The 26,414-nt window shown below is 45.0% G+C and overlaps 2 protein-coding genes across 6 annotated transcripts in view; one reads left to right on the forward strand and one right to left on the reverse strand.

Moving 5' to 3' along the window:
• The first annotated feature begins 131 nt into the window (after positions 1-131).
• LOC145879593 (uncharacterized) lies at positions 132-16,656 on the forward strand. 2 transcript variants are annotated; one of them, XM_082975864.1, is made up of 6 exons: positions 135-443; positions 1,022-1,220; positions 14,971-15,090; positions 15,536-15,592; positions 16,217-16,336; positions 16,476-16,656. In XM_082975864.1, the coding sequence occupies exons 2-6, from the start codon at positions 1,041-1,043 to the stop codon at positions 16,572-16,574; spliced, it is 576 nt and encodes a 191-aa protein (XP_082831990.1). In that variant the 5' UTR covers positions 135-443; positions 1,022-1,040; the 3' UTR covers positions 16,575-16,656. The 2 variants fall into 2 exon arrangements, with proteins under 2 accessions (XP_082831991.1, XP_082831990.1); XM_082975865.1 differs by lacking the exon at positions 14,971-15,090 and having other exon boundaries at positions 132-443.
• Positions 16,657-17,553: 897 nt separating this feature from the next.
• LOC106598964 (pleckstrin homology domain-containing family G member 4B) overlaps positions 17,554-26,414 on the reverse strand; it is a 68,635-nt gene continuing 59,774 nt past the window's right edge. The window contains exons 19-23 of one of the 4 annotated variants that reach the window (XM_082975860.1): positions 24,887-25,003; positions 22,900-23,196; positions 22,091-22,347; positions 21,496-21,571; positions 17,554-20,042 (exon numbers count right to left, since the gene is read on the reverse strand). In XM_082975860.1, coding sequence (XP_082831986.1) covers positions 21,527-21,571; positions 22,091-22,347; positions 22,900-23,196; positions 24,887-25,003 — 716 coding nt within the window. In that variant the 3' untranslated portion in view covers positions 17,554-20,042; positions 21,496-21,526. Of the gene's footprint in view, positions 20,043-21,495; positions 21,572-22,090; positions 22,348-22,870; positions 23,197-24,886; positions 25,004-26,414 lie in introns of those variants that run through there. The other 3 variants (XM_082975862.1, XM_082975861.1, XM_082975863.1) reach the window with 3 other exon arrangements.

Here is a 26,414-nt window from a genome sequence, read left to right on the forward strand (position 1 = left end):
GGGAAAGAGAGAGAGAGTACACTGAGAGATATTCTGTTTGTTGAAAACACTAAAGCTTAGTGGATGAGCTCCGGGTACAAGGTCAAGGTGAACTGAATTCACAGGTGGTCTTCAGAAACTGAACCGTATACATACAACAAAGTTCATTAAGTGTTGTAGTGTGTTTCTGAGCACTTCACACCATCTCTCTCATCACCTGAAACTAACAGCACGTTTGTGGTTTGAACAATTGGAGGACGTGGCGCATCTTGTCTTTAAATCAGCAGATATCTCATATGATAGGGTGGCCATTGTGGTCAACAGTTTAGAAGAGCTTCCTCCACGTCAGTAGAGGAAATTGTGAGAAGCTAACCCTTACAGGGATCAGGCACAGTGATGCTGAAGAAGGCACTTCAAGTGCATATTTTTTAGGGGACAACAGTACGAGCATTAAATCAACTCTGGTGAGTGTGAATGGGAGAAATGTCAATATAATAATAGTGATAGTTTTAATGTACATCAATGAAAGCAGTTGTCAATATTTTATGTTAATGATCCTATATGTAAAAGTAGGCGAGACACTCGGATTTCTCTCACAACAGTTTCAAGCTAAATGTAGGCTATAATGACTGTTTTGTTAAGATATTGATGGTGATGATGATGATGGTGATGATGATGATGGTGATGATGGTGCGGATGGTGATGATAATGATGAGGATGATGGTGGTGGTTATGACGATGGTGATGATGGTGAGGATGGTGATGATGATGATGATGATGGTGATGTTGATGATGATGATGATGATGATGGTGAGGATGGTGATGATAATGATGAGGATGATGGTGGTGGTTATGACGATGAATTCAGGAGATAAAACATGATCAGGACTATTTTGGACAATAATACATTGGATGTTGCAATTAAAGAAATAGATGAAGGGTATACAGTGTGTATATATATATATATATATCAAAGTGTTATGATTGCATTATAACTTCAGAAGTTTATACTCATCAGCGAAACAACATCATATTCCCACAGGTATTGTGACTGAGACGTCATGGCTTGTGCAGACATCCCTATGGACATCCTGGGTCCTGAATCTGAGGAGCAGGAGTATGAGGAGCCCGGGGACCAGAGAGGAGAACCACTGATCAAGTATTACCAAGCAACTGAACTAATGCCTGCTCCCAAAGGACCACTCCATGACCTGTTGCTGAAGCAGCCTGCCGTGTTGGGGGTAAGAGCATAGATACTAAGAGCTCTATATAATACCATATTATACTGCTCTTTATCTATGGGCATAGATACTAAGAGCTCTATATAATCTCATGCTCTTTGTCTATGGTCATAGATACTAAGAGCTCTATATAATACCATATTATACTGCTCTTTATCTATGAGTATAGATACTAAGAGCTCTATATAATCTCATGCTCTTTGTCTATGGGCATAGATACTAAGAGCTCTATATAATCTCATGCTCTTTATCTATGGGCATAGATACTAAGAGCTCTATATAATCTCATGCTCTTTATCTATGGGCATAGCCGTGGGAAGTAGTTTGGGGGTGGGGGTGCTGTCACTTTTTCACCGACTACGGGACTAGTAAAGGCCCAGCGCACTAATTCTGTGATTTTTAAAAATATATACACTACCGGTCAGAAGTTTTAGAACACCTACTCATTCAAGGGTTTTTCTTTATTTTTACTATTTTCTACATTGTATAATAATAATGAAGACATCAATACTATGAAATAACACATATGGAATCATGTAGTAACCAAAAAAGTGTTAAACAAATCAAAATATATTTTATATTTGAGATTCTTCAAATAGCCACCCTTTGCCTTGATGACATCTTTGCACACTCTTGGCATTCTCTCAACCAGCTTCATGAGGTAGTCACCTGGAATGCATTTCAATTAACAGGTGTGCCTTCTTAAAAGTGTGTTTTTTTATTTATTTTATTTCACCTTTATTTAACCAGGTAGGCAAGTTGAGAACAAGTTCTCATTTACAATTGCGACCTGGCCAAGAAAAAGCAAAGCAGTTCGACACATACAACAACACAGTGTTACACATGGAGTAAAACAAACTTACAGTCAATAATACAGTAGAAAAATAAGTCTATATACAATGTGAGCAAATGAGGTGAGATAAGGGAGGTAAAGGCAAAAAAGGCCATGGTGGCAAAGTAAATACAGTATAGCAAGTAAAACACTGGAATGGTAGATTTACAGTGGAAGAAAGTGCAAAGTAGAAATAGAAATAATGGGGTGCAAAGGAGCAAAATAAATAAATACAGTAGGGGAAGAGGTAGTTGTTTGGGCTAAATTATAGATGGGCTATGTACAGGCGCAGTGATCTGTGAGCTGCTCTGACAGCTGGTGCTTAAAGCTAGTGAGGGAGATAAGTGTTTCGAGTTTCAGAGATTTTTGTAGTTCGTTCCATCATTGGCAGCAGAGAACTGGAAGGAGAGACGGCCAAAGGAGGAATTGGCTTTGGGGGTGACCAGAGAGATATACCTGCTGGAGCGCGTGCTACAGGTGGGTGCTGCTATGGTGACCAGTGAGCGGAGATAAGGGGGGACTTTACCTAGCATAGTCTTGTAGATGACCTGGAGCCAGTGGGTTTGGGCCAGCCAACGAGAGCGTACAGGTCGCAGTGGTGGGTAGTATATGGGGCTTTGGTGACAAAACGGATGGCACTGTGATAGACTGCATCCAGTTTATTGAGTAGGGTATTGGAGGCTATTTTGTAAATGATATTGCCGAAGTCAAGGATCGGTAGGATGGTCAGTTTTACGAGGGTATGTTTGGCAGCATGAGTGAAGAATGCTTTGTTGCGAAATAGGAAGCCAATTCTAGATTTAACTTTGGATTGGAGATGTTTGATGTGAGTCTGGAAGGAGAGCTTACAGTCTAACCAGACACCTAGGTATTTGTAGTTGTCCACATATTCTAAGTCAGAACCGTCCAGAGTAGTGATGCTGGACGGGCGGGCAGGTGCAGGCAGTGATCGGTTGAAGAGCACGCATTCAGTTTTACTTGTATTTAAGAGCCAATCAGTTGTGTTGTGACAAGGTAGGGGTGGTATACAAAAGATAGCCCTATTTGGTGAAAGACCAAATCCATATTATGGCAAGAACAGCTCAAATAAGCAAAGAGAAATGACAGTCCATCATTAACTTTAAGACATGAAGGTCAGTCAATCTGGAAAATGTCAAAAACTTTGAAAGTTTCTTCAAGTGCAGTCGCAAAAACCATCAAGCGCTATGATGAAACTGGCTCTAATGAGGACCGCCACAGGAATGGAAGACCCAGAGTAACCTCTGCTGTAGAGGATAAGTTCATTAGAGTTACCAGCCTCAGAAATTGCAGCCCAAATAAATGCTTCACAGAGTTCAATTAACAGAGACATCTCAACATCAACTGTTCAGAGGAGACTGCGTGAATCAGGCCTTCATGGTCGAATTGCTGCAAAGAAACCACTACTAAAGGACACCAATAAAAAGAAGAGACTTGCTTGGGCAAAGAAACACGAGCAATGGACATTGGACCGGTGGAAATTTGTCCTTTGGTTTGGAGTCCAAATTGGAGATTTTTGGTTCCAAACGCTGTGTCTTTTTGAGACGCGGTGTGGGTAAACGGATGATCTCCGCATGTGTATTTCCCACGGTAAAGCATGGAGGAGGTGGTGTTATGCTGTGGGTGTGCTTTTCTGGTGACACTGTCTGTGATTTATTTAGAGGTCAAGGACACACTTAACCAGCATGGCTACCACAGCATTCTGCAGCGATACGCCATACCATCTGGAATGGGCTTAGTGGGACTATCATTTGTTTTTCAACAGGACAATGACCCAACACACCTCCAGGCTGTATAAGGGCTATTTGACCAAGAATGAGAGTGATGGAGTGCTGCATCAGATGACCTGGCCTCCACAATACCCCAACCTCAAACAAATTGAGATGGTTTGGGATGAGTCGGACTGCGGAGTGAAGGAAAAGCAGCCAACAAGTGCTCAGCATATGCGGGAACTCCTTCAAGACTGTTGGAAAAGCATCCCAGGTGAAGCTGGTTGAGAGAATGCCAAGAGTGTGCAAAGCTGTCATCAAGGCAAAGAGTGATGTCACGTCCTGACCAGTAAAGGGATCATTTTGTTATTGTAGTTGGTCAGGACGTGGCAGGGGTGTGTTTGTTTTGTGTTGTTGTGTTTTATGGGTACTGTTCTATGTCATCTATTTCTATGTGGTTATCTAGTTGTTCTATTTCTATGTTCAGGGTTTTGGTTTGGCCTTCAATTGGAGGCAGCTGTTCTTCATTGCCTCTAATTGGAGGCCATATTTAAGTTGGGGTTTTCTGCTTGTGTTTTGTGGGTGGTTGTCTCCGTGTATAGTCAGTGTACCTTACAGGACTGTTTTCGTCGTGCTTTTGTTCAGTGTTCATTTTCTTTCAATAAAACAAGTAGATGATTCACATACCCGCTGCAGTTTGGTCCCATCACTACGACGAGTATGACAGAACCACCCACCAAAAAAGGACCAAGCAGCGGAGGAAGGAGCAACAGGAGAGCTGTCTCGAGTCCTGGACATGGGAGGAGATATTAGCTGGAGAAGGACCATGGAGGAAGGCTGGAGAGGACCGGGAGTGTTATGTGGGAACACGGCTGGCAAGGAAGCCTGAGAGGCAGCCCCAAAAAACTTTTGGGGGGGAGGCACACGAGGAGAATGGCTAAGTCAGGCAATAGACCTGAGCCAACTCCCCGTGCTTATTATGGGGAGCGTTTGGCGTGGAGAACACCGTGCTATGCTAAAGTGCGCACGGTCTCGCTCATCCGCACGCACAGTCCGGTGCGGTCGATACCAGCCCCCCGCAAGTGCCGTGCTAGAGTGGGCATCCAGCCAGGAAGGAGTATGCCTGCTCAACACATCTGGCCACCAGTGCGTCTCCTAGGCCCAGGCTACCCTGCGCCTGCTCTACGCACGGCAGCCATCATTCCTCAGCACAGCCCAGTTCGCCCTGTGCCAGCACTCCGCCCGTTCAGGGTTACAGTTACAACCCAGCCAGGACGGGTTGTGCAGGCGGTGCGCTCCAGACCTCCAGTACATCCTCAAGACCCAGTCTATCCTGTTCTTGCTCCTTGCACTAGCCCTGAGGTGCGTGTCACCAGTCTGGCGCCTCCAAAGCCAGCCCCACGCATCAGGCCTCCAGTGCGTCAGCCCAGTCCAGTACATCCTGTTCCTGCTCCTCGCACTAGCCCTGTGGTGCGTGTCACTAGTCTGGCACCTCCAAAGCCAGTCCCACGCATCAGGCCTTTACTGCGTCTGTCCAGTCTGGCGCTGCCAGAGTCGCCCGCCAGTCCGGCGCTGCCAGAGTCGCCCGCTGCGAGGGTCCCCAGTCCGGCGTAGTACGAGGGACCTCGTACTAGAGGCGCCACCAAAGTGGGGTGAGCCAGTGGTGGAGCGAGGTCTGCGTCCCGCTCCTGAGCCACCTCCGTAGGGGGGAGGATTGGGAAGGGGGGGTGTTGCACAAGAACCGTCGGTGACGGTGGCCACCCTCCCTTCCCTCCCTTTAGTTTAGGGTTATTGTTTTTGTGAGTTTTTGTCTCAGGTGCATTCGGGGTCTGCACCTTTGGGGGGGGTACTGTCACGTTCTGACCAGTAAAGGGGTCATTTTGTTATTGTAGTTGGTCAGGATGTGGCAGGGGTGTGTTTGTTTTGTGTTGTTGTGTTTTATGGGTACTGTTCTATGTCATCTATTTCTATGTGGTTATCTAGTTGTTCTATTTCTATGTTCAGGGTTTTGGTTTGGCCTTCAATTGGAGGCAGCTGTTCTTCATTGCCTCTAATTGGAGGCCATATTTAAGTAGGGGTTTTCTGCTTGTGTTTTGTGGGTGGTTGTCTCCGTGTATAGTCAGTGTACCTTACAGGACTGTTTTCGTCGTTCTTTTGTTCAGTGTTCATTTTCTTTCAATAAAACAAGAAGATGATTCACATACCCGCTGCAGTTTGGTCCCATCACTACGACGAGTATGACAAGTGGCTATTTGAAGAATCTCAAAAATAAAATATATTTTGATTTGTTTAACACTTTTTTGGTTACTACATGATTCCATATGTGTTATTTTATAGTTTTGATGTCTTCACTATTATTCTACAACGTAGGAAATAGTAAAAATAAAGAAAAACCCTTGAATGAGTAGGTGTTCTAAAACTTTTGACCGGTAGTGGATATACTGTATATATACAGTATCAGTCAAAAGTTTGGACACACCTACTCATTCAAGGGTTTTTCTTTATTTTTACTATTTCTACATATATATATAATTTTTATTTTTTAATTGTATTTATTATTCCGAGTTTTCAAGGGGTGCTGTAACATCCTCAGCACCCCTACTTCCTATGGCTATGTCTATTGGTAAGACTCAGAGACAGGCCTTTACAGTGTCTCTGTTATAGGTTAAGTGGACATGCACGTGAGGGGAATTTCTAAGAGGGACTAATGCAGTTATTAGTATGTTTGTTCATGAGACGAGTGTGAAAGTCTATTTTGAATGGGGAACTGGTAACCAAACGTTTTTCTTTTAATAGAATGTATACTGTCTCATGAGTTCTCATGGTTCCATGCATGAATGCCAATCTCAAGTTTATGGATTGTTTAGTCTCCATAGTTTGGACCTGTGATATTTAAATACATTATCATTTAAGTCCTGTATTATATACTGTGATATTTAAATACCTTGTCAGGTATTATACACTGAGATATTTAAATACCGTGTCATGTATTATACACTGTGATATTTAAATACCTTACCATGTAAGTCCTGTATTATACACTGTGATATTTAAACACCTTATAATGTATTATACACAGTGATATTTAAACACCCTATCATGTATTATACACAGTGATATTTAAATACCTTATAATGTCAGTCCTGTATTATACACTGTGATATTTAAATACCTTATAATGTATTATACACAGTGATATTTAAATACCTTATCATGTATTATACACTGTGATATTTAAATACCCTATCATGTATTATACACAGTGATATTTAAATACCTTATAATGTATTATACACTGTGATATTTAAATACCTTATAATCTATTATACACAGTGATATTTAAATACCTTATCATGTATTATACACTGTGATATTTAAATACCTTATCATGTATTGTACACAGTGATATTTAAATACCTTATCATGTATTATACACTGTGATATTTAAATACCCTATCATGTATTATACACAGTGATATTTAAATACCTTATAATGTATTATACACTGTGATATTTAAATACCTTATAATCTATTATACACAGTGATATTTAAATACCTTATCATGTATTATACACTGTAATATTTAAATACCTTATCATGTATTGTACACAGTGATATTTAAACACCTTATCATGTATTATACACTGTGATATTTAAATACCCTATCATGTATTATACACAGTGATATTTAAATACCTTATAATCTATTATACACAGTGATATTTAAATACCTTATCATGTATTATACACAGTGATATTTAAATACCTTATCATGTATTATACACTGTGATATTTAAATACCCTATCATGTATTATACACAGTGATATTTAAATACCTTATAATGTATTATACACTGTGATATTTAAATACCTTATAATCTATTATACACAGTGATATTTAAATACCTTATCATGTATTATACACTGTGATATTTAAATACCTTATCATGTATTGTACACAGTGATATTTAAATACCTTATCATGTATTATACACTGTGATATTTAAATACCCTATCATGTATTATACACAGTGATATTTAAATACCTTATAATGTATTATACACTGTGATATTTAAATACCTTATAATCTATTATACACAGTGATATTTAAATACCTTATCATGTATTATACACTGTAATATTTAAATACCTTATCATGTATTGTACACAGTGATATTTAAACACCTTATCATGTATTATACACTGTGATATTTAAATACCCTATCATGTATTATACACAGTGATATTTAAATACCTTATAATCTATTATACACAGTGATATTTAAATACCTTATCATGTATTATACACTGTGATATTTAAATAACTTATCATGTATTGTACACAGTGATATTTAAATACCTTATCATGTATTATACACTGTGATATTTAAATACCTTATCATGTCAGTCATGTATTATACACTGTGATATTTAAATACCTTATCATGTCAGTCATGTATTATACACTGTGATATTTAAATACCTTGTCAAGTCAGTCATGTATTATACACTGGGATATTTAAATACCTTGTCATTTAAGACATGTATTATACACTGTGAGATTGAAATACCTTGTCATGTATTATACACTGTGATATTTAAATACCTTATCATGTAAGTCCTGTATTATATACAGTGATATTTAAATACCTTATCATGCATTATACGCTGTGATATTTAAATACATTATCATGTATTATACACTGTAATATTTAAATACTTTATAATGTATTATACACAGTGATATTTAAATAACCTATCATGTATTATACACTGTGATATTTAAATACCTTATAATGTCAGTCCTGTGTTATACACTGTGATATTTAAATACCTTATAATGTATTATACCCTGTGATATTTAAATACCTTATAATGTATTATACACTGTGAAATTTAAATATCTTATCATGTATTATACACTGTGATATTTAAATACCTTATCATGTCTGTCATGTATTATACACTGTGATATTTAAATACCTTATCATGCATTATACACTGTGATATTTAAATACCTTATCATGTAAGTCAGTTATACACTGTGAGCAGGAAAGAGATGTAATGACACTGTTTACATGAAACATTTTCACAGAAATTCTTTTCCCTTTTTTTTTAGAGCATCTGTCGTCATTAAAGGTCAATTAATAAATAACTACCAGACACAAATGTAAATGTTTTAAAATACATTAAATATATGACAGGACTGTATAACAGTTAACTATATAACTATATGACAGGACTGTGTAACAGCTAACTATATAACTATATAACTATATGACAGGACTTGTCACGGGTACTTAGGGCAGGAGGAAGGAGTAGAGTCAAATGCAGGAGATATCGTCCAGTAGCTCGAAGTTTATTCACACCCAAACACTAGGTGATCAAATGGCACTGGGAGTGCACAATACCCAAAATGGAAACAGGTAATCCACAAAGGGAAAATCACGCACGGGGCGCAGCCCGGCGAGAAAATAAATCCTCCAATATAAAAACGATAGAGAAGACACGGCCACAACACACAACCCCAAAGGAACAAACTAAATACCCCCCCACTAATGACAGAAATGACAACAGGTGCGGACCTAGACAGACAAAACACAATGAACACAGAAACACAGATCGGCGGCAGCTAGTAGACCGGCGACGACGACCGGCGAGCGCCGCCCGGCCGAGGAGGGGCACCATTTTCTGTGGATACTGTGACAGTACCCCTCCCCCTCCCCTGGCGCGCCGACGCCAGCCTCGGGGACGACCCGGAGGGCGAGGCGCCGGCCGGTCCGGACGGAGACGATGGAACTCCTGGAGCATAGTGGGATCCAAAATGTCCTCCACCGGAACCCAGCACCTCTCCTCCGGGCCGTACCCCTCCCAGTCCACGAGGTACTGCAGGCCCCCTACCCGACGTCAGGAGTCCAGGATGGCCCGGACTGTGTACGCCGGGGCCCCCCCGATGTCCAGGGGGGGCGGAGGGACCTCCCGCACCTCAGCGTCCTGCAGTGGACCAGCTACCACCGGCCTGAAGAGAGACACATGAAATGAGGGGTTAATGCGGTAATATGAAGGGAGTTGTAACCTATAACACACCTCGTTTATTCTCCTCAGGACTTTGAACGGCCCCACAAATCGCGGACCCAGCTTCCGGCAGGGCAGGCGGAGGGGCAGGTTCCGGGTCGAGAGCCAGACTCTATCCCCTGGATTGTATACGGGAGCCTCACTGCGGCGGCGGTCAGCGCTCTCCTTCTGTCGCCCGATAGCCCGCTTCAGGCACTCCTGGACAGCCCTCCAGGTCTCCTGAGAGCGCTGTACCCATTCCTCCACCGCAGGGGCCTCCGTCTGGCTCTGCTGCCAAGGCACCAGGACCGGCTGATAACCTAATACAACTTGAAAAGGTGACAAGTTAGTGGAGGAGTGGCGTTGAGAGTTCTGGGCCATCTCGGTCCATGGCACGAACCTCGGCCACTCCCCTGGCCGGTCCTGGCAATATGACCGCAGAAACCTGCCCACATCCTGGTTGATGCGTTCTACCTGCCCATTACTCTCGGGGTGGAAACCCGAGGTCAGGCTGACCGAGACCCCCAGCCTCTCCATAAACGACCTCCACACTCTGGAGGTGAACTGGGGACCCCGATCAGATACGATGTCCTCGGGCACCCCATAGTGCCGGAAGACATGGGTGAATAGGGCCTCCGCGGTCTGTAGGGCCGTAGGAAGACCGGGCAACGGGAGCAGACGGCAGGACTTCGAGAACCGATCCACAACAACCAGGATCGTCGTGTTCCCCTGAGATGGCGGGAGATCCGTAAGGAAATCCACCGAGAGGTGAGACCAAGGTCGCTGTGGAACGGGGAGGGGCTGTAGTTTCCCTCGAGGCAGGTGCCTAGGAGCCTTGCACTGGGCGCACACCGAACAGGAAGAGACATAGTGTCTTACATCCTCAGCCAAGGTGGGCCACCAGTACTTCCCTTTCAGGCCTCGCACTGTCCGTTCCACCCCAGGATGACCCGAGGAGGGTAAAGTGTGGGCCCATCGGATCAGGCGATCGCGAACACCAAGCGGAACGAACCTCAGACCCGCGGGACATTAAGGCGGAATGGGTTCTGACTGAACCGCCCGCTCGATGTCCGCATCCACCTCCCATACTACCGGCGCCACTAGACAGGACGCAGGGAGTATGGGAGCGGGATCGATGGTCCTCTCCTCGGTGTCATAGAGATGCGACAGTGCGTCGGCCTTCCGGTTCCGAGAACCCGGAATGTATGAAAGGGTGAACTGAAACCTAGTAAAGAACATAGCCCACCTGGCTTGACGAGGATTCAGTCTCCTCGCTGCCCGGATGTACTCCAGGTTACGGTGGTCGGTCCAGATGAGAAAAGGGTGACGTGCCCCCTCAAGCCAATGTCTCCACACTGTCAAAGCCTTGACCACGGCTAACAACTCCCTGTCCCCCACATCGTAGTTGCGCTCCGCCGGGCTTAGCTTCCTAGAAAAGAAAGCGCAGGGGCGGGGCTTCAGAGGAGCGCCCGAACGCTGTGACAGAACTGCTCCTACCCCAGCTTCGGACGCGTCCACCTCCACTACGAATGGCAAAGAGGGATCCGGATGCGCCAGCACCGGAGCGTCAGTAAACAGAACCTTCAGATGACAGAAGGCCCTGTCCGCCTCCGCCGACCACCGCAGCCGCACCGGACCCCCCTTCAGCAGTGAGGTAATGGGAGCTGCCACCTGACCAAAACCCCGGATAAACCTCCGGTAATAATTGGCGAACCCCAAAAACCGTTGCACCTCCTTCACCGTGGTAGGGGTAGGCCAATTACGCACAGCCGTAACGCGGTCATATTCCATCACCACCCCTGTGGTGGAAATGCGATATCCAAGGAAAGAGACGGCTCGTTTGGAGAACTCACATTTCTCAGCCTTGACGTATAGGTTATGCTCCAGCAGCCGCCCAAGCACTCTGCGCACCAAAGCCACATGCTCGGCACGGGTGGCGAAGTAGATCAAGATGTCATCGATGTACACCACCACCTCCTGTCCGAGCATGTCTCGGAGAACCTCGTCCACAAAGGATTGGAAGACAGCGGGAGCATTTTTTAACCCATACGGCATGACGAGGTACTCATAATGGCCAGATGTGGTACTAAATACGGTTTTCCACTCGTCTCCCCCTCGGATCCGCACCAGATTATACGCACTCCTGAGATCTAGTTTGGTGAAGAAGCGCGCCCCGTGGAATGACTCCACTGCCGTAGCAATGAGAGGTAGTGGGTAACTGAACCCCACTGTGATGGAATTTAGACCTCTATAGTCAATGCACGGGCGCAGGCCTCCCCCCTTCTTCTTCACAAAAAAGAAACTCGAGGAGACGGGTGATTTAGATGGCCGTATGAATCCCTGTCTCAAGGACTCCGTGACGTATGTCTCCATAGCCACCGTCTCCTCCTGAGACAGAGGATACACATGACTCCTAGGAAGGACCGCGTCAGCTTGGAGATTTATCGCACAATCCCCCTGTCGATGGGGTGGTAATTGAGTCGCCTTCGTTTTACTGAAGGCGATAGCCAAATCGGCATATTCAGAAGGAATGTGCACGGTAGAGACTTGGTCTGGACTCTCCACCGTGGTTGCACCGATGGAAACTCCTACACACCTACCTGAGCACTCCCTTGACCACCCCTTAAGAGCCCTCTGTCTCCACGAAATCTGAGGGTTGTGAGTGGCTAGCCAGGGGAGTCCCAGTACCACCGGAAACGCCGGGGAGTCGATGAGGTATAGGCTGATACGTTCCACATGACCCCCCCACGTCGTCATAACCAGTGGCACAGTAACCTCCCCCACTTGGCGGGCCCTAGCGGTCGACTATCTAGGGCGTGCACAGGGAAGGGGTGGTCCAGCTGAACCAGGGGAATCCCTAACCTATTAGCGACCCCACGGTCCATAAAACTCCCAGCTGCACCTGAATCGACTAGTGCCTTATACTGGGAGTGAGGGGAAAAATCGGGAAAACAAACAGAAGTGTACATGTGGTCGACAGGGGGCTCTGGGTGTGTCTGGTGCTGACTCACCTGGGGGGTTGAGGTAGTGCTCTGCCTGCCCTCCGGACTCCTGGGGGGACCCCTCCAGCACCGGTCCGCAGTGTGTCCTCTGCATCCACAGTGGGTGCAGGAGAGGCCCCCTCCTCCGGTCTTCCTCGGAGCAGCTCCTCCTATCTCCATGGGCAGTGGAGCAGGAGGGCTGGGAGGTGGAATGAACAGACCCCGACTAGAACGTCCCCGGGTAGCCAGTAGGTGGTCCAGCCTGATGGATAAATCCACCAGCTGGTCGAGGGTGATGGCGTGGTCCCTACAAGCCAGCTCCCGACGGACATCCTCATTTAGACTGCAGCGATAGTGATCCATCAGGGCCCGCTCATTCCACCCCGATCCCGCGGCGAGAGTCCGGAACTCCAAGGCGAAGTCCTGAGCGCTCCTCGTCCCCTGTCTCAAATAAAACAGTCTCTCACCCGCCGCCTTGCCCTCCGGGGGATGATCGAATACCGCTCGGAAGCGACGGGTGAACTCCGGGTAGTCGCCCCGAGCCGAGTCTGGGCCCTCCCAAACCGCGTTGGCCCATTCCAGGGCTCTACCCGTAAGACAGGAGACGAGGACGCTCACTTTCTCCTCGTCGGAGGGAGAGGGGCGGACGGTCGCCAGGTACAGTTCGATTTGGAGTAAGAGCCCCTTACACCCAGCGGCCGTCCCATCAAATTCCCTCGGTGGCGTAATCCGAATCCCACTCGAGCCCACTTCAGGGGGTGTCGGTAGGGGCGCCAGCTGAGCCACTGGAGCTGGTCTGGTGGATGAGGTACCTCTCTCCCAGCTCTCCAGTCGGGTCAGTACTTGGTCCATCGCCGAGCCTAGGCGGTGGAGGAGGCCGGCGTGCTGCGACACCTGCTCAGCTACTGAAGTTGCTTCGGGTCCTGCTGACTCCATAATAATTGGTGGTGCGGGATTCTGTCACGGGTACTTAGGGCAGGAGGAAGGAGTAGAGTCAAATGCAGGAGATATCGTCCAGTAGCTCGAAGTTTATTCACACCCAAACACTAGGTGATCAAAAGGCACTGGGAGTGCACAATACCCAAAAGGGAAACAGGTAATCCACAAAGGGAAAATCACGCACGGGGCGCAGCCCGGCGAGAAAATAAATCCTCCAATATAAAAACGATAGAGAAGACACGGCCACAACACACAACCCCAAAGGAACAAACTAAATACCCCCCCACTAATGACAGAAATGACAACAGGTGCGGACCTAGACAGACAAAACACAATGAACACAGAAACACAGATCGGCGGCAGCTAGTAGACCGGCGACGACGACCGGCGAGCGCCGCCCGGCCGAGGAGGGGCACCATTTTCTGTGGATACTGTGACAGGACTGTGTAACAGCGAACTGTATAACTATATGACAGGACTGTGTAACAGTTAAGTATATAACTATATGACAGGACTGTGTAACAGCTAACTATATAACTATATGACAGGACTGTGTAACAGTTAACTATATAACTATATGAAATGACTGTGTGACAGCTAACTATATAACTATATAACTATATGACAGGACTGTGTAACAGTTAACTATATAACTATATGACAGGACTGTGTAACAGTTAACTATATAACTATATGACAGGACTGTGTAACAGTTAACTACATAACTATATGACAGGACTGTGTAACAGTTAACTATATAACTATATAACTATATGACAGGACTGGGTAACAGTTAACTATATAACTATATGACAGGACTGTGTAACAGTTAACTATATAACTATATAACTATATGACAGGACTGTGTAACAGTTAACTGTATAACTATATAACTATATGACAGGACTGTGTAACAGTTAACTATATAACTATATAACTATATGACAGGACTGTGTAACAGTTAACTATATAACTATATAACTATATAACTATATGACAGGACTGTGCAACAGTTAACTATATAACTATATAACTATATGACAGGACTGTGTAACAGCTAACTATATAACTATATGAATATATATGAATTTGAAGAAGTGTATGTTTAGTTAGAAAGGTCTTGCTTCTAGTGGCACAGAAATGCATTTCACAGAAAATACATTTATGAATGATCATTTTCAATGGTTAATTTGTGAGGGTTTGTGTTTGCAACAGTCTTTGCAGATGACGAGCGGTCTACTAAGTGTTGCAGTAGGAGTTGTGTTTGCTGCAACTCGGGAGTCGAGGCAGTCGCTTTTAACCATGTTCAGAGTCGCACCCTTCACTGGACTACTAGTGAGTGGTGGTAGCATTGTCTTTTAATCGTTACATGTTATTTGTTTTAACTTCGAGGACCACTTTGGAAATGCTGAAAGTCTTCTGATGAAGGTTTTCAGGAGTACTACTCTGTGGTCAAATTCACAGCTTGATGGATGCATATATTGTTTTTACCCACAATTCAATAGCACTGACTGAAATTTAAGGGTGAACATGTTTTACATGAGATTCTGAATGTCATCTTCTTATTTCAGTGTATAATATACTGATCATGTAACTATAACTAAATGATCATTTAAGCAATTAAGTTAAATCAATTAGTAAAAAACTGTTCACCCAAATTTCTGTTCATTAAGCAATAGTAAAATATTGATTAACACGCTTATAAAACCTATTGATAATTGCTGTCAATGTGAGGACCTTTAAATGTTATCCTTCTCTTCTCCCTCTTCTCTCTCCTCAGTTCTTCATCGCTGGGTTGTTATCCAACCTGTTGTTCAAATTCCCCAGACTATTACCTGTAAGTCAATAGTTTTACCTGTGAGTCAATAGTTTTACCTGTGAGTCAATAGTTTTACCTGTGAGTCAATAGTTTTACCTGTGAGTCAATAGTTTTACCTGTGAGTCAATAGTTTTACCTGTGAGTCAATAGTTTTACCTGTGAGTCAATAGTTTTACCTGTGAGTCAATAGTTTTACCTGTGAGTCAATAGTTTTACCTGTGAGTCAATATTTTTACCTGTGAGTCAAATAATCGCAATGCAGAAATACCCAAAACAGATTGAACTCCAACCAGATTAGCGTCATAATCGCTGCATTGGAACCAGTTTTGCCCCCTGGGTAGATTAGATTACGATAGATTAGTTTAGATTAGAAAACCTTTACACAATATAATGTACATTGGGATACAGACAAAATCACAAATGAAAAAACTACAGATCAGCAAGCAGTTAAATGTTTTAATTGATTAAAGATTAAAAAATGTGTTAATACATTGACTGTTCTGATATTCATGTTTATAATAGACTAGATTTACTACAAACCTTGATTGAATCCTTGGAGGCTTTGATGAGTTTCATTTCATTTTAACACACAGTAGCCGATAGTAGAAGATCCATGTAACACTCTGTCTTGTGAACCTATAGGTCTGTCTGTGTGTAAACATTGGCAGCATGGTCGTAGCAGTAGTTGGAGGAGTGTTGATATGCGTTGACTTGGGCATGGACATGCTTACCTGGGATCCCAATGTTCAACATCATATCAAGGTAATTAGTTGTAAAAGTCGATTTTTGTTCTCATCAAAGTTGACGTACTGTAGTAATGGGATATGACAGCATCATGCTTGATGAAGGTCTGTCCCTGACAGTTTTCTTTTGACTATTTATTGTTGTGTTTCTGTAACAGCTGGAGGTGCTGATGCTCTGCGTGTTGGTTATGGAGGTGATCCTCTCTGCTGTCCTCTCCTTCTGGATCCGGGGAGCCAAACGCAGCCATTCACTGTGAGCTGTTATCTGTCTGCCAGCTATTCATGGACGACTACATTTAAAAAATAAAATGATAGTGAGCGAGGATGACAATGGGGAAATGTAGTCTCTACTTGATTGTAAATGAACCACCATCTGAATTTCCAAGATAGAGAGTACTTTAAAAACTGTTTAGCTTCGACCATCAGTATGTGCCTCAATGTATGAGAAAGTAGAGCAGCCTCAGATATCTTTACCCACTATCCATTTTTTGACGCCCCTACACCTATCTGTGGGTTTTAGAGTATTGTCTCAGCCTCGGTGATTGCCTGCCTGCCTGCCTGCCTCCCTCCCTCCCTGCCTGGCTGCTGCGAGTCCTGTCTGTGTGGTTCTCTCTGAGCAGGCTGGTTGTGGTCTAACTCTGCTGCATAGCTACATGCTCCACTCAGACTGAGAACAACAGGCTTGTGGTCAAAACCAGAATACGTCCCAAATGGCACCCTATTCCCTATTTAGTGCATAACTTCTGACCAGGGCAGGGTAGGGAATAGGGTGCCATTTGGGAGGCGGCCATATTGTGTTCTCTGAGGTGTCGAGGCAACCATTCTTCATTAGCATTGCCTCCTCATTGGTTTGTTGTTCCCTAATTCAACCAGTATCAGTTCTTCCTGTGTGACTCTATCTATCTCAGTGTGTGTGTGTGGGGGTCTGTTTGTGGTTAATGATAAGACTTTGTCTGTATCTAGCAGTAGCTTTAAGCTCTAACTGTAAAGGCTGACAGCATCAGTACATAGCTTAGGCCTACCAGTTTGAAACAGAGACATTTAGAAACAAAGCCCCTATGTTGTTGTTTTCAACTGATACGCTCACATTTTGTCATCTAACAGACTCTGTTATCCAGAGAGAGTGCTTTGCCTTGCTCGCTTGTAACAGTGTAATTGTTGTTTGAGTAAAAATCATTTCCATATTAGGGCAGTGGGGGAAAAGCTGAAGTAATATCATGTCAGATGTAGCTGTGGTGCTAAAAATCAAAGAGCGTTTTAATATCCTGTTTAATACTCTGTACAGAGAGACACATTGTACTGGTAACGATAAGAAAAGCCAGAGAGACAGGGAAATGTCGCTGATTCTGACGCCTCGGTCACACCGACAGCGTCATTGTGCAAAATGTTACGCAGCATCATCTGGATATGTGTGAAACAAAAGTTTAACATTCACCTTTCTGCTACCGTTTCTGTCAAGCCGTCTACACACACAGTTTGACTCATAAGTTTGATTAAGTTCTATAAATCCAACATATGCACCACACAGAACGCACTGCAACTGCCTCTGTAACGCAATGCTGCAAGACAAACGCAGCGTTCCATTGGAAATGAATGTACTTCTGGTGTACCACAATGCAATGTCACCGTCGGTGTGACCGAGGCGTTAATCAACAGAATAGCTGGTAGTGAATCCCCACTAGCGTCTGTCTGGCTGTCTGCTGAGTACTTTCCATCTGTTTGCTTCCTTCAATAAGACTTAATAAAACAACAACTCTTCTACATTATAAACAGTGATACATATCTAGTTCATTAAAACACATATACAGTCAGAACATGACGTACCAGCATTTGTGAAACTATTTCTTTAAGTACTGCATACATAGCAATGTCAAATTTTCACTCATCGTTATGAAATGCCAAAGGCCATCAGTCTCAAGGGCGAGGGTTTGTTGTGTGTCTGTTGTTGTCAGAGTGGTCTTTTGTCGTCAGAGTGGTCTGTTGTTGTCAGAGTGGTCTGTTGTTGTCAGAGTGGTCTTTTGTCGTCAGAGTGGTCTGTTGTTGTCAGAGTGGTCTGTTGTTGTCAGAGTGGTCTTTTGTCGTCAGAGTGGTCTGTTGTTGTCAGAGTGGTCTGTTGTTGTCAGAGTGGTCTTTTGTCGTCAGAGTGGTCTGTTGTTGTCAGAGTGGTCTGTTGTTGTCAGAGTGGTCTGTTGTGTGTCTGTTGTTTTCAGAGTGGTCTGTTGTTGTCCGAGTGGTCTATTGTCGTCAGAGTGGTCTGTTGTCGTCAGAGTGGTCTGTTGTTGTCAGAGTGGTCTTTTGTCGTCAGAGTGGTCTTTTGTCGTCAGAGTGGTCTGTTGTTGTCAGAGTGGTCTGTTGTTGTCAGAGTGGTCTTTTGTCGTCAGAGTGGTCTGTTGTTGTCAGAGTGGTCTGTTGTTGTCAGAGTGGTCTGTTGTGTGTCTGTTGTTGTCCGAGTGGTCAGTTGTGCGTCTGTTGTTGTCAGAGTGGTCTGTTGTTGTCAGAATGGTCTATTATATGTCTGTTGTCAGAGTGGTCTGTTGTGTGTCTGTTGTTTTCAGAATCCAGTAGAGTCCAGTAGAGTCCAGTAGAGACACAGTAGAGTCCAATAGAGACCAGTAGAGTCCAGTAGAGCCCAGTAGAGACACAGTAGAGTCCAGTAGAGTCCAGTAGAGACACAGTAGAGACACACTAGAGTCCAGTAGAGACCAGTAGAGTCCAGTAAAGACACAGTAGAGTCCAGTAGAGACACAGTAGAGACACAGTAGAGTCCAATAGAGACCAGTAGAGTCCAGTAGAGTCCAGTAGAGACACAGTAGAGACACAGTAGAGACACACTAGAGTCCAGTAGAGTCCAGCAGAGACACAGTAGAGTCCAGTAGAGTCCAGTAGAGACCAGTAGAGTCCAGTAAAGACACAGTAGAGTCCAGTAGAGACACAGTAGAGACACAGTAGAGTCCAGTAGAGTCCAGTAAAGACACAGTAGAGTCCAGTAGAGTCTAGTCGAGACACAGTAGAGTCCAGTAGAGTCCAGTAGAGACACAGTAGAGTCCAGTAGAGTCCAGTGGAGACAGAGTGGAGACCAGTAGTCCCGTAGAGATCAGTAGAGTCCAGTAGAGTCCAGTAGAGACCGGTAGAGACCGGTAGAGTCCAGTAGAGACCAGTAGAGTCCAGTAGAAACAGAGTGGAGACCAGTAGTCCAGTAGAGTCCAGTAGAGACCAGTAGAGACACAGTAGATACCAGTAGAGACCAGTAGAGTCCAGTAGAGACACAGTAGAGACCAGTAGAGACAGAGTGGAGACCAGTAGTCCAGTAGAGTCCAGTGGAGACAGAGTGGAGACCAGTAGTCCAGTAGAGTCCAGTGGAGGCACAGTAGAGACCAGTAGAGTCCAGTGGAGACAGAGTGGAGACCAGTAGTGCAGTAGAGTCCAGTAGAGACACAGTGAAGACACAGTAGAGTCCAGTAGAGTCCAGTGGAGACAGAGTGGAGACCAGTAGTGCAGTAGAGTCCAGTAGAGACACAGTGAAGACACAGTAGAGTCCCAGTAGAGTCCAGTGGAGACAGAGTGGAGACCAGTAGTGCAGTAGAGTCCAGTAGAGACACAGTAGAGACACAGTAGAGTGCCCAGTGTTACAGGCGTCACTGAGCATGCTTAACAGGATAGCTTCCTCACTCACAAGTCCATACTGATCCTCCGTAACACCAGTTCTCAGTGCAGTGGCCTCACAGCTAGAAGAGGAAGACACATTGACAGGGTTAACAAAAAGGATTTACAAACTGTCAAACATTGCAAACGTTCAACCCCAACTGTCTGGTTACTACTGAGCTAGAGAAAGGTTCTACGTCTTGACCGTAAGAGTAGATGATTACAATGTAGTACTGTCATATCTGTTATAATAAAAGGTTTTCTGTACCAATGATCTGCTGCCCCCTAGCTGCTGAGCTAAGGTATGAACAACAAGTTAACCTTTCACCAATGATCTGCTGCCCCCTAGCTGCTGAGCTAAGGTATGAACAACAAGTGAACCTTTCACCAATGATCTGCTGCCCCCTAGCTGCTGAGCTAAGGTATGAACAACAAGTTAACCTTTCACCAATGATCTGCTGCCCCCTAGCTGCTGAGCTAAGGTATGAACAACAAGTGAACCTATCACCAATGATCTGCTGCCCCCTAGCTGCTGAGCTAAGGTATGAACAACAAGTGAACCTATCACCAATGATCTGCTGCCCCCTAGCTGCTGAGCTAAGGTATGAACAACAAGTGAACCTATCACCAATGATCTGCTGCCCCCTAGCTGCTGAGCTAAGGTATGAACAACAAGTGAACCTTTCACCAATGATCTGCTGCCCCCTAGCTGCTGAGCTAAGGTATGAACAACAAGTGAACCTATCACCAATGATCTGCTGCCCCCTAGCTGCTGAGCTAAGGTATGAACAACAAGTGAACCTTTTAACATAATGACCGTGCATCAACAATGTCAGCAAAAGCAGAACAAACATATAGCTATGTAACATGCTATAGCACACATGGCAGAAGGACACAGAGGAGCATGAGACATGATATATGAGACATGAGATCTGAGACATGAGACATGAGATATGAGACATGAGATATGAGACATGAGACATGATATATGAGACATGAGATATGAGACATGAGACATGATATATGGGACATGAGACATGATATATGAGACATGAGATCTGAGACATGAGACATGATATATGGAACATGAGACATGATATATGAGACATGAGATCTGAGACATGAGACCTGAGACATGAGACCTGAGAACCCAAAAGCTTGACACAACAAATCATCCATCACTTCACTAGGACACGGAGTGTTAACTGGTCAGGTCACATGGTCAGGGGAAACTCCTGGACCAACACAGCAGTCATTTAACCCTAGCAGGACACTGCCATACACACACACACACACACACACACACACACACACACACACACACACACACACACACACACACACACACACACACACACACACACACACACACACACACACACACACACACACACACACACACACACACACACACACACACACAGATTTGTATTCATGGTACAGACAGAGGGAGATCCCCACAGTTGTTAATGAGGCTGTGAAGCAAACAGAACACCAGGACACAGACCACCACTCTGGCCAGACCCAATTACTTACTGAGCTAAACAGCCCTCTCTCTCTCTGTGAGTCAGACCACTGTAGAGAGGCCTATTGTAATATGAGAGGTCTTGCTCTGGCAAAAACAAAACACACAAAATGCTGGTGAGAGAGAAACCTGGGAGAGCCAATGGCTGCAATGTTCACTCTTCACTCCACTGGAATGACATGATTGATTGGACAGGATGATGTTGGATGACAGATAATGGGTGAGTTAGGAAACCTCAGAATAAACAGAATCATTCATGTCCTAGTGTATAAAAACCTTCAGAAGATACTTCACTTCAACAGAGAGTATTCAGCAATCAGCGCAAGAATAGAGATCTTTTACCTACCAACCAGACCTGGGTTCTAATACTATTTGAAATATTTTAATGACTGAGCGTTTGCTCTAGTCTGCCTGAAGAGCTTGGGACTATTCTAAAAATCCATTAAGCCAAGCAAGATCAATCAAGCACAGATTAAGTATGATCAATCAAGCACAGATAAATGATTTGAAATGATTTCATATAGTATTTGAACCCAGGTCTGTTAGCTACTTTAAACTTGTCTACACAATGTCACTATTATGTGTAAAAACCACCATTCTACTCACTGCTGTGATGAAGGTGCTGCCCTGGGCTTGGAGGACCTGGTCCTTAGGGAACAGGGCTGGGGGAGGGGCCATCTGAGGGTGGGAGGAGCCGGGAGGCGTGGACGAACACAGGAAGGAGGAAGTGGAGTCGCTGGGTAAGGCATCGATGATGATGTTGGGGCGGCCGTGGCCTGGGATGGGGATGGTGAGGCTGTTCAGACCCGTCACATTGTCACTGGAGGTACACTGGGACGACGTCTCCCCCGAGCTCTCTGTGACTGTTGGACAACACACAGAAGATACAATAGTCATTTAGTTTAGGGAGACTTTCAGGGGGACAGAGAGGAACATGAGCACAGTTTCAAAGAGGAATTAGACATCCTTAGTAATGAGTTAGGGACAGTAAGACACTTTAAGCCGAGGACATGGCATGCATACCAAATGGCTCCCTATTCCCTATATAGTGCACTATGGTTGATCAGGACTTATAGGGCTCTGGTTAAAAGTAGTGCACTAAATAGAGAAGAGGGTGCCATTTGGGACTCAGACATGGATACCTGTTAGGGCCTGCCTGTCACTCACTCACTCACTCACTCACTCACTCACTCACTCACTCACTCACTCACTCACTCACTCACTCACTCACTCACTCACTCACTCACTCACTCACTCACTCACCCTCACTCACTCACTCACTCACTCACTCACTCACTCACTCACTCACTCACTCACTCACTCACTCACTCACTCACTCACTCACTCACTCACTCACTCACAGAAGGCTGCCTGTCTGTCACTCACTCATAGAAGGCTGGCTGTCTGTCACTCACTCATAGAAGGCTGGCTGCCCGCGTCTTGCTCCAGCTCGTCCTCCTCAATGCAGTCGTAGGGCCAGTGGCTGAAGGAGGGTACGCTGCCCAGGGGGTATGGGTGCTGGTGGGCGTGGGCGTGGGGGTGCTGGTGGGCAGGTGAGGGGTACAGGTGCAGGTTGAGGGAGCCCAGCAGTGAGGAAGAGGACTGGGAGGAGGAAGAGGAGGTGCTACTGTTGGAGATGGTGGAGTGAGGCCGCTTAAAGGGCGTGGAGTGGTCGAAGGAGGACACCGCGATGGACGCCCTGGTCCTGGACTCTGGAGGGAGAGAGGGAAAGATTGGGTAGAGAACATGAACATTTCACTGTACACATTTCTATCTATGGATCATGTCTCCATGGAAGGATGTGTCAGGCTACTCTGGGACAACCACAGAACACAGGAGGTATCAGGCTACTCTGGGACAACCACAGAACACAGGAGGTATCAGACTACTCAGGGGACAACCACAGAACACAGGAGGTATCAGGCTACTCTGGGACAACCACAGAACACAGGAGGTATCAGGCTACTCTGGGACAACCACAGAACACAGGAGGTATCAGGCTACTCAGGGGACAACCACAGAACACAGGAGGTATCAGGCTACTCTGGGACAACCACAGAACACAGGAGGTATCAGGCTACTCTGGGACAACCACAGAACACAGGAGGTATCAGGCTACTCTGGGACAACCACAGAACACAGGAGGTATCAGACTACTCAGGTGACAACCACAGAACACAGGAGGTAACAGGCTACTCAGGGGACAACCACAGAACACAGGAGGTATCAGGCTACTCAGGGGACAACCACAGAACACAGGAGGTATCAGGCTACTCAGGGACAACCACAGAACACAGGAGGTATCAGGCTACTCCGGGACAGTGTTTGAGTTGATGTTACATTGTATCTAGTGTTTGAGTTGATGTTACATTGTATCTAGTGTTTGAGTTGATGTTACATTGTATCTAGTGTTTGAGTTGATGTTACATTGTATCTAGTGTTTGAGTTGATGTTACATTGTATCTAGTGTTTGAGTTGATGTTACATTGTATCTAGTGTTTGAGTTGATGTTACATTGTATCTAGTGTTTGAGTTGATGTTACATTGTATCTAGTGTTTGAGTTGATGTTACATTGTATCTAGTGTTTGAGTTGATTGTGTACAAAATCCAGAAAAATGTTGATTACAAAACAGACCGTGAGGCTGGGTAGAAACTGAGTGCAGAACGAGGAGAGCTAAATGTTTTGTAATTCTTGCGGTAGCTAGCAGCCATTCATTAAGGTCTACAGGTACTGTTGACAGAGAATTCCAGCTTGAAAGAAAAGTAATTTGATTCTGAATGCTGGCAAATTAGATGACTTTGGTTAAGGCTGAAGGACTGGAATGTCAACGGGAACGGTCTGTACGGCCCTGACTCCACCTGCAGCGTTAACTTCAACATCCGTAGATATCTGACATGCACCAAATCACCTGCTACAGACACAAGTCCAGACAACCTCAGTCCTCCAAACAGGAGACTGTGTCAGTACATAAGAGCTGCCTGGTGGAGTATGAGTGTAGATGTAGACTTTGAGAGGATATTTCAGCTGGAACAGAACATCTAAAGGGTTAAAGGGAGAACGGGGGAGATGTGCTCTGAGATGCTGGGATGTTGTGCTTTGATTCAGTCAACTTGACAACACACCCCTATCCTGGGAGAGAGAGCATTTACAAATCAGCCTTTCTCATCAGCAGCTGCATTGGCAGACATGTTGTTGAAAGTCACATTCAGCAAACAGAGAGAAAGAAATAGAGAGAGAGAGAGAGAGAGAGAGAGAGAGAGAGAGAGAGAGAGAGAGAGAGAGAGAGAGAGAGAGAGAGAGAGATAAAGAGAGAGAGATTTTGTGGATTTTGTATGCTAACCTCACAAAATGAATTTCCAGGCAAATTAGGTTATGATAGCATATCGTAGAGACAGCTCACCTGACCCCTTCATGATGTAATCAATGGCTCGGTCACTAATGGCAGCATCACTAGGCTTGATGTCCATGAAAGGCTTGCTGCCAATCCCCATGGAAACCATCTCTTTCAAGCGCACCTCTGTAGTTAAGAGAATAAACACGTTATAACTCTCAATCAGACCCACAATGAGAGGTTCCATTTGATGTACCTGAACTAGAACCAGACATGTCACCTCTTAATGACTGGTCCAGAAGGTTATCAACACAGGCCTCAGGTCAGACAAGAGACATGTCACCTCATAATGACTGGTCCAGAAGGTTATCAACACAGGCCTCAGGTCAGACAAGAGACATGTCACCTCATAATGACTGGTCCAGAAGGTTATCAACACAGGCCTCAGGTCAGACAAGAAGACATGTCACCTCTTAATGACTGGTCCAGAAGGTTATCAACACAGGCCTCAGGTCAGACAAGAAGACATGTCACCTCATAATGACTGGTCCAGAAGGTTATCAACACAGGCCTCAGGTCAGACAAGAAGACATGTCACCTCTTAATGACTGGTCCAGAAGGTTATCAACACAGGCCTCAGGTCAGACAAGAGACATGTCACCTCTTAATGACTGGTCCAGAAGGTTATCAACACAGGCCTCAGGTCAGACAAGAGACATGTCACCTCTTAATGACTGGTCCAGAAGGTTATCAACACAGGCCTCAGGTCAGACAAGAAGACATGTCACCTCATAATGACTGGTCCAGAAGGTTATCAACACAGGCCTCAGGTCAGACAAGAGACATGTCACCTCTTAATGACTGGTCCAGAAGGTTATCAACACAGGCCTCAGGTCAGACAAGAGACATGTCACCTCTTAATGACTGGTCCAGAAGGTTATCAACACAGGCCTCAGGTCAGACAAGAGACATGTCACCTCTTAATGACTGGTCCAGAAGGTTATCAACACAGGCCTCAGGTCAGACAAGAAGACATGTCACCTCTTAATGACTGGTCCAGAAGGTTATCAACACAGGCCTCAGGTCAGACAAGAAGACATGTCACCTCATAATGACTGGTCCAGAAGGTTATCAACACAGGCCTCAGGTCAGACAAGAAGACATGTCACCTCTTAATGACTGGTCCAGAAGGTTATCAACACAGGCCTCAGGTCAGACAAGAGACATGTCACCTCTTAATGACTGGTCCAGAAGGTTATCAACACAGGCCTCAGGTCAGACAAGAGACATGTCACCTCTTAATGACTGGTCCAGAAGGTTATCAACACAGGCCTCAGGTCAGACAAGAAGACATGTCACCTCATAATGACTGGTCCAGAAGGTTATCAACACAGGCCTCAGGTCAGACAAGAAGACATGTCACCTCTTAATGACTGGTCCAGAAGGTTATCAACACAGGCCTCAGGTCAGACAAGAGACATGTCACCTCTTAATGACTGGTCCAGAAGGTTATCAACACAGGCCTCAGGTCAGACAAGAGACATGTCACCTCTTAATGACTGGTCCAGAAGGTTATCAACACAGGCCTCAGGTCAGA

The sequence above is a fragment of the Salmo salar genome, chromosome 05 (assembly GCF_965601325.2).
Source record: "Salmo salar chromosome 05, fSalSal1, whole genome shotgun sequence".
Taxonomy (NCBI): domain Eukaryota; kingdom Metazoa; phylum Chordata; class Actinopteri; order Salmoniformes; family Salmonidae; genus Salmo; species Salmo salar.